The sequence below is a fragment of the Scomber japonicus genome, chromosome 13, assembly GCF_027409825.1.
Source record: "Scomber japonicus isolate fScoJap1 chromosome 13, fScoJap1.pri, whole genome shotgun sequence".
NCBI classification, from domain to species: Eukaryota; Metazoa; Chordata; class Actinopteri; order Scombriformes; family Scombridae; genus Scomber; species Scomber japonicus.
The window spans coordinates 12476611-12486133 of NC_070590.1; the positions used below are offsets into that span (position 1 = coordinate 12476611).

Below are 9523 nucleotides of genomic sequence, written 5' to 3' on the forward strand. Positions count from 1 at the left end.
ATTATTTGCATTGTAATTGTAATTTTTATCATGCCAATATACAAATATAGTAGGGAATAACTGTTTCAAAAGTGTCCAATTAGTATGAGGAGCGTCTGTTAGTAAACAGGCTGCCCTAAAACCTCTGAGGTCTCTGCTAAACTGAATGTGATCAATATGTGGATCAAATATTAAATTCCAACAGATCTGATGGATGCTGCTGCTGCTTTCTCAATCGCTATTAAACCTTGGGCTATGTTTTTTTGAGCAGGGCTGTGAATTTGACCCACTACAGTCAGCACCAACATAGTGTATGCTAAAAAAGTGCCTTTTTAATATCTGCCATATGACTTGACATGATAGGCTTTCAATTTTACAGATCAATATGAATTTTTGGGCACTTGATATACACTGAGTTTGCAATATTGCTGTATTCGATTGTTCAAATTATGAATACGTTTGGAAAGATAAACAACTGTTTAATATAATCCAATTCAGTGCAATACCATCATAAAATATACAGCCAGAAAAAAGGGCTATATAGATTTGAATGAGTAGTGTCAACAAAAACTGAACAAGCAGGAAAGTATTTCTACTGCGTGGCATTATATTGTACAGATGTTTCTATTTTTGTGATAAATCAGTGTGTTTGGCTGAATCACACACTGTTTGACTGTGTCAAAAACCTCTTAGTGTGATTGGTCTGCTCCCACCACACAATTAAAATGTCTAATACAAATTAAATTGAGTTTGAGTTTTGAGTGTATGTCTTATTCTAGTAGGCCTTATAATATTTATGTTTTGTCTCACTTCCTTTGGAAATGTACTTTTCTTTAGAGCCAAAGCAGTGACGATAAGATGATAAGATTGCAGGTACATGGTCAAAAAATGTATGTAACATTTTATTAAAAGGTAGATTGTTTGTGATTGGCTGTGTTTTATTATTCAATGCCAGTACAATGTTTTTCAGTACAAGTGTTTCAATGCCAAAGTTTCCTTTTTCAGTTCGGATTTTATTTTCAATGTCAATTTTAATGTTCAGTGCCAAAACATAAAGGCCCTGTTCTGGCACCATAATAAAACCCCTTTGAATTGAATTGAATTAAATTGAGAGAAGAATCAGACTGAGAGCCTCAAATACTGAAAAACATCGTACTGACATTGAATAATCAAACACAGCCATTAAAAACAATCAACCTTTTAATAAAATGTTACATAATTTTTTTGACCATGTACCTGCTATTGAAAAGTGTTCCCAATATTATATAATAATAGTATTTAATATATAGTGGACAAAATATTAGGAACACCATTCAATATAATGCACCCTAGTACACCACCACCACCACCACCACCACCACCTACTATGACCTCAATAATAAACATAAAGCAGAATTATCATGAATGAATGAAAATGTATAAACTTCATAAATGTAGAATATAAACACACACACGCTGCTTTTTTCGCACACACACATAGCCCTTGTATTTCTATTTAAATTCTGCTTTTTGGGGCACAGTCTTGATCATGTCTGCATGCACATAGTCCACCCAAACCACAGAGAAATGTAAATTGTTCCCCCCTTTCTTACACTGTAATGTTTATGTTTATATTTATTGTTTAATGTTCATGTGTATTGTTTTTTCTGTTGACATGTGAACCACTTTGAATTCATTGTACTCTAGATGGTGACTATTACATTGTTTGCCAGCAGGAGGCGCTGTGGACATGAAACTAGACGGAAATACGCACTGATTCGTCACCAATGAAGGAGAAAAAGTAAAGTGCAACATGGCGACTCCCATGCATAGAATAATAGCCAGGAGGCAAGCGTGAGTATAATTAAGATAACTACATATAACTGCTTCTTTTTGGTGGTTTTTGTCTCTCGGTTGTTTGTTAAACACCTCATGACATTGACCTACTGCTTGTGGCGCTTCTTGTTATACATATGAAACAGTTAAAGTGGGGACGCTGCGGGGCTCAATGGGAGCACAAATGCGCCGCTGTCTTTCTCTCTGATGCACAATTATTATTTATCTGCACTCTGTTTCTGTCCTCAGATGTGTATTTAGGTTTTAAACTCATGACTGTGGTGTTACTATACAGAGATACCCCGCTGCAGTTGATTTTATTTCAAGATTGGTGAATGAAACACAGAGATAGAAGTGGATCTTTTTTTTAACTTAAAATCATCCTCCACTCAAAAAATGTGTTTTTTAAATTCTTGTTCCCACATCTGTTTGTTTGAGCCTCACTGTGCAGCTGAATGATGTATGTATGGTGTATGTACACAAGTCTGTTTACACATTCATCTGCTCAAAGTGGAAAATGTGCTCCATTTAAAATCAGATTTGTAGGGGCTTGCCAGCATGATTTGAGACATCACAACTCCATTTTATAACCTCAACTGTAAAATACGAAAGGTAAAAGTTGTATTGTAAGTAAAATAAGTTTCCTTGAACAACAAACAGCAGATCAAGCATTTTTAAAATGTTCTCAGTCATGATCCATCTTGACTTCTGTAAGTAAAGACTGAAGATGAATCAAAGGGCTCCTTCCACGTCTCTGTAGATGCATCTTGTGTTACTGAACCTGTGAAACCCTGAGAGGAACCAGCAGGTCACTGAGCAGCCTTCTTATTATAGGCATTTATAGATGAGTTTACATTAATCAAATTTAATAAAATTATCAAAATATATTCATATATTCATTCATATATCAATATTACATATGACATCATTCGATTATTAATAATTAAGCATCAGTGTGTAAGCAGCATGTTACTGTTTTAGTTGCTGGAGGTGGAGCTAGTTTGAAGCTAGCTAGTTTAGTGCAATAATTCCCAACCTAGGGGTCGGGCCCCTCCAAAGAGTCAGCAGATAAATCTGAGGGGTCGTGAGATGATTAAAGGGAGAGGTAAGAAGAAAGAAAAACAATTCTGATACACAAATCTCTTTTCAGTTTTTGGACTTTTTCTATAATCTTTAATTTTTAAGTGAAATATTGGATCATTTGAACATTTGAAATGAAACTATGTGAGAAGTTTTGAGGGAAAAATCACTATTTTGTGGAGCTGTTAACAACTCGTAGACATCTAAAATGTGACACAACTACACACTGCTTTTTATAAGACATCAAAAGGAAACCACTGGACTTATCTTTAACAATATGTTGTCTTTTGAAAAGCTTGTTATATTTTATCTATTGTGTCCAATCTTCATCTGAAAAATAACTAAAGCTGTCAAATAAATGTAGTGGAGTAGAAAGTACAATATTTCCATCTGAAATGTCGTGGAGAGGAACTATAAAGTACAAGTACCCCAAATGTATAATGTCCATCTCATGTAAATCATTTTGAGTTGGTTCAGAATAATTTTGGCAGGTTTTTTAAACTATGACTTCTATGAAAAGCTCTTTTAACAACCTATGTACATCATTTACATACTGGTGAAGACATAAATGAAAACCATGCCTTCATTTGCATATTGAATGTGAGGAAAATGATGCTGATGAAAAATGACTTCTCAATATTGCTTCATTCATTTGTATGTTTTTTTAGCCAGGGGTACACTGAGCTAACATTCTCAGAGTGAATCATACTTTAATCTGCTTTTTGGCTTTAGGAGAAAATGAATCAGTTAACTTGGTTAATTTAGGAAATGACTCTGGTATTCTTTGATATTTGGAGAGCTGCAGAGTTGTCTGAGCTCATTAGGACTTTCCAGCTGATGGTAAATGACAGGAGAAGGTTTGAGTGGTTCGATGGATTCGCAAAAACTTCCTAGAAACAGTAAAAATGTGTATAAACTGTAGTATTCCAGTGCTTGTCTTATAATATTAATAGCATTTAAAATTCCAACAGTGTCTCGGGCTCCAAAGCTGTACTTGTGTACTTTACAGAAAATGACTTATTGACAATAAATGTACAATCATCTGACAATAGCAGCACTGATTTGTTTGTTCTTCACTGTTTTGACTCTGACTCTTCATGTCAGCTCTACATTCAGATTTGTCTTTTGTTTTTTTCCACACAGGGAGGCAAATAAACAACATGTGCGCTGTCAGAAGTGTTTGGAGATGGGACACTGGACCTACGAATGCACAGGGAAGCGGAAATACGTGCATAGACCATCAAGGACAGTCGAGATGAAAAAGAAACTGAAGGAGAATGAAAACAAACCCGACAGCATCACTGGGTAAGACACCGCCATCAGTTCACCACTAGGGACAGAAAAGCAGGTCTTTGTAGATCAACTATTTTATGCTACTAGAATCAGGAGTTTATCAGTCTTAAAGTCAGTAAAGAACTCATTTAATATTATTTATTCCCCCAAAGCAGATGTCCCAGCACTTGTATAAGAAACTCTACTTTGAACTGACTGTACTCATATACTGTAGCCACAGATTATTAATTGACTACATTTGAAGAATATATGGGTCACTTGGGTCACTTTTTATGGGACATTTCTGCTCTAGGCTGCTTTCAGTTTTACACACCGAGTTGCAATAAGCTCATCACAGCATTTTCTCAGAAAAGCGAGTTAACTGGGTTTTATATTTACAGCTTAATTAAAGCATAAAATCTGATTTTTCTAAATGTCATGTACAACATTATGTCAATTATTTGTATTCAAGAGATGATACTTAGATAAATAGTAGCTCCATTTTAGGATGAACAGTTTCTGGCAATCAATGGTAGTTTCTTTGAGTGGTTGAATCTTTTCGCTGCATTGGGGCGTTTTGGTTCAGTAATCATGGAGTCACAAATCCAAAGCCTCGTCTTGGTCAGTTAGGGACTGTGTCTGATCAGAGGAACAGCTGAGATGTTGTCCTGTAAGACACTGTGTACTATAGAGCAGTAAAAACACTCAGCCGTTCCTCATGAACACTAAAGACTGTTCAGCTGGAGCCACACTCAGAAAAGGACACATCTCTGTGAAACAGGAAATATCACCATCTGGTGGAGAGAAATGAGAAATGCAGCATACTGTGTTGACTACTTTCCTTGTAACAGACTTGAGTTTATTTCATTAATAATGTCGGTGTTTGAACTGGAATTAAAAAGGTGCCAGTACTGTAACCCAGCAACCCACTCAGTCTGTACATCTAGCTTTCATGTGGGATGCTTTTTTTGTGGCCTGAGCAAATAATTGAGCAACCTTTAGCCATGTTTGCTTCTAAAAGCAGCTTAAAAGTAAACAATAATTTGAGTTAATGCTCAACATTACTTTAATTGGTAGTTACATTTGTGGCAAACTGATTAAATTAAGCATAAAAAAAGTGTTTCTAAATAAATCCATTGACAACATAGATGCTCAGAATAGAAACCCAGTGCATTACTGGAGAATTACTGGACATAGAAGTCTGCATGTTTTCAATTTGTAATGTTTTGCTTGAGGAGAATGAAGTTGATGCATGCACATTAAGGTATGTTCTGTGATGTATTTCAAGAAAAAAAACCACAAATATTTTTAGCCCAGATGCTGCCGTTTGCTCACCACTGAAAACATGTGGTGTACTTTTTAAACTGGTGGCACCTATGTGGGTAAAAATCTGAACCACTTGTTGAGTACCAGCCCATTTCAAGGTCAGCTTCATGTCGAATAAGTGTCACTAAAGCAGTTTTTCTCTCCACAGACCAGGAAGAGAAGAATCCAGTGAGAAGAAAATTAAAAAGAAGTAAGTAAGGTGTCTATATATTCACCCATGCAGCGACAGTATTTGGATGTTTTGGCACCACACAGAAAAACAGTTCTTTTAGCAGCCAAATTCTGCTGTTTTTATGCTTTAACATTTTTGGGGATCATACATTTAAGGTTGTAGATAAATACTAGTGAGTAGAGCTTTTGTATTTACCCTTTTTATGACAAATGCCTTACAGCAATTTCAGGGAAAATCCTCATACACTAGAAGCAGTGTGCTTTACATTCACAAAAGCAGCAGTTTGTTTGGATGAAACTAGATTCAGCGTTTTGAAGATGCCAGTCCTCAAAGAGGCTTCTTGAGATCTGCTGGCTGGCAGGGAGTCTCTCTGCATTTCAATGGCTTTGAGTCTTTCACATTGTTTTTAGCTTTGTCCCTCATCATCCTCTTGAATGCACAAGCTGTCACTCGAGGGTTGATTAGGCCACATGTGAATCATTGTGGTCACATGGAAGTCACATGAGAGGTGTTGGTGTTGGTGTAGCACGAATTTAAGTTGGTCTTGGTTTGAAAGTCTACCTGGAAACAGCTGTCTGTGATCGTGTGGTGTGGCAGGGCCCAGCTGTCAGGGGATGGTTGTTCTAGTTTGACACAGATGACCTCCTTCACAGCTTCACTGCCCCACTTTTGTTCCAAAACTTTAAATGAAGACAGAGTATGCTGGCAACACCTTTCAGCACTCCAGTCAGCTCACAAATGTAACAGATTTCTAGACATTTATTTGACTGGTAGCAGACAAAGCACAGGTCAAGCAATAACTTTAACGATAGCTCTGTCCCAGCATTGATTGCGGCCAAGCAGTTAATACTGTTAGTGGTTATAGCTGTGTTTGCCAAGACAAGTCCACTGTTTACAAAAAAAAAAAGGTCTATTCAACTTTAATTCACCTCCATGTTTGATTATCGATTTGTGCCAATCGATCACAGAAATGTTTCTCAACCATGCAGCCACACCCTAATTACAGTTAATGAAACTTGTTTCACCCAGTGTGGATGTCAACATCTTTATAATCCCCTGAGCTCCAGCATAAAATAGTTGCTTTAATGGCAGGTCCTGCTTTTTAAAATAATTTAGCAGTGTTTAGTTTTAAATAAACATAATCTCTATGTTAAGAAAATTGTATGAAATAATACTAAAAAAATATAGACATGGTGGAGGAAAAAAGAAAAAGGGAAATTGATATGTAATAATAATAATAATGAACTTCATTTCTGTAGCACCTTTCTAAACGGAGGTTATAAGGTGCTTCACATAAGACAATATACACAATTTAAGCAAAATAAGAGTGTTATTGAATATCATACACAAAACACAATAAAAACAATGGTCAAGCACAGATAAATGACACATTAAACAATATACAGTATTACAGAAATGTCATATGCACTCATAGTCCTCAAAGTGTTGTTGTTAAACAAGGATTAAAGAAGTGAAGTGAAGTGATGAGATATCGGTGAGATATGAGATGAGACATCACATCAATGACTGTTTGGCACGAAAGGTGTCACCATCACCCCAGAAATAATCTGACAATGATGAAACACTAAAGGTTGAAACTCATCAGATTGCTGGTGAATAAAATCCATCCAAAAATAATGTGAACATGACAGTTTTCACCGTATTCTGATTGGTGTTTGTAACCCAGAGCATGTCAGTGTAACTTACAGCCGCCACAGCATGTGTTGCATCTCAGTGACTGATTCAACAGATTCAACATAAGATTTTAGTAACATCCACGCTGGTGTTTTTTGCCCCCCTCCTTTGTGCTCCACTACTCACTCTCAGGGCTAAAGACTCCAGTGACAGCAGCAGCGATTCAGACGGCTCCTCCAGTGACTCATCGTCAGACAGCAGCGACTCCTCCAGCTCCTCTTCAGATGACAGCGACAGCAGCAGCGACAGCGATGATGATAGCTCTTCATCTTCGTCATCCTCCTCCTCGTCCTCTGATAGCTCAGACTCAGGAAGCAGCAGCGATTCAGATCAAGGACCTCCAAAGAAGAAGAAAAAGAAGAAATGAATATATGAGTTAGAATATGTGGGGTTTCTTAGTGTTGTTTTCCTGGAGTCAATTTTATCTTTCCACATTTTTTTGTTCGTTCTCAAACCCATCAATTCACAGTTGGACAGATCTGAAGCGTATAGATTTATTAGACGAGAAGAGAAAAAGAGATCATTTTGGGTTGACCATTGTTTCATATGTTCTGTTCTCAAAGCATTTCCTCTATTAATGTGATTTTTTTTTAAAAGTTTGTTCGTCTGCTGAGAAAACATGAGGAATCTAGCGCGCTTGTCCGTGTTTAATCTTGTGATTTTTGTACTAAAGTATATTTTTAGTCAAACTTAATCTGTACAGCTCAACAACACAAGCTTAATAAAGCAACATCATAATTAGAACTGAAATGTTTTAATATGAGACCTTTTAATGCGTTGAATAAGATTTTGTTAAAAACTTCAGTTGGTCTCACTGCAACGAAATTGCAGTTGCTTGTTTCACTGTAAAATAAAGCCAACTTGTTTTTGTTTTTAATGCTCTTGCATATTTGCTATTGTAAACGGGTTTATTTTGCTAAAACAAAACACCATGATGATTTTGAATATGTGAATTTGAAAATAAAAAACTACAAACCAATTTGCAAATAGAATATTTTCCAATCCATTATCCCACAGCACCAGGCAGTGCTGGAAGATATGCTGCTGTCAGCTAAGATGACAAAATGAAAAGGTTTTGGATTATTTGCAGTAATCAAAATGACAAACTGAAGACTAATGAGCAAGATTAGTCTGAAAGATTAAAAATGAAAGCCCTAGGATTTAGAATTATTTTGTAAATACCTTCCAGAGACTCATATGTTGCCTACTGTTGTCGACCAGAGCAAGACATTGTCCTTGGTAGCACAGCTGAGTCAACAGGAAACATGCTACATGTGTGTAGTTTCGGAGACTTAACATGGAAAGTCTTCTCAATACTACCACTAGGGGCACTAAAGATATATATATATATATATATATATATATATATATATATATATATATATATATATATATATATATATATATATATATAATTTTTTTTTCAATTATGCTTAACATTAATCTTCTTGGTGGAAAATATAGATTTTTTACACAATACCTCATAAGAATTTAATCAGATGTCTCAAGACTTCAAACAGTTAGTTTTAACCTTTTAACTCTTGTCAAATGTGCTGAAACACATAAAATCAAAGGTTTTGGTGTCATCATCTGCAGCAGCTCAGCCAACAAACCCAAGACTAATGAGTGAACCCAGAAATAAGAGTCGCTGCACATTAAAGCAAAAAGGTCTGACTTTGATGCAGAAATGAAGTACCATAAAGTTAACATGAATGAATGGCACAAATGAAATCTATTATTATGTGCGTAACTGAACTTTAGACAAAGACTCGTGACAACTAAATATAGTAGTGTAGTTTTATATTTAAAATAGGATATTAATCAACAGCTGGGAACAATGAGACGCTCTTTGCAATTTCCGTTCTGACCGTCAGGCAACCTGTGCGTCATAGATATGATGCATTCATAGTATGTGGGGAATTACTAAACTCAGTGATGCAAACGCTGCTACAGCGAGACTGTCGGATAAAAATTGAAATGGCATACAGATCCTTTACTGAAGTAAAAGTGACAATACAGCAATTCAAAGTTCTGCATAAAAAAAAAAACTCTTTAAGTAAAGTACATAAGTATTAGCAGCAACATGTAGTTTAAGTATTAAACTGAAAGTAGTGGTTTGGTCCCTTTGACTGATATTATAATTCATGACATCATTAGATTATTAACACTGAAGTATCAGGGTGT

The 9523-nt window shown here is 35.9% G+C and overlaps 1 protein-coding gene across 1 annotated transcript in view; it reads left to right on the plus strand.

The window, feature by feature from the left end:
• The window catches only part of zcchc10 (zinc finger, CCHC domain containing 10), a 10164-nt gene extending 2025 nt beyond the window's left edge, over positions 1-8139 (plus strand). The window contains exons 2-5 of the mRNA XM_053331674.1: positions 1695-1812; positions 4018-4179; positions 5621-5662; positions 7472-8139. Coding sequence (XP_053187649.1) covers positions 1772-1812; positions 4018-4179; positions 5621-5662; positions 7472-7706 — 480 coding nt within the window. The 5' untranslated portion in view covers positions 1695-1771 and the 3' untranslated portion in view covers positions 7707-8139. The remainder of the gene's footprint in view (positions 1-1694; positions 1813-4017; positions 4180-5620; positions 5663-7471) is intronic.
• Positions 8140-9523: the final 1384 nt, after the last annotated feature.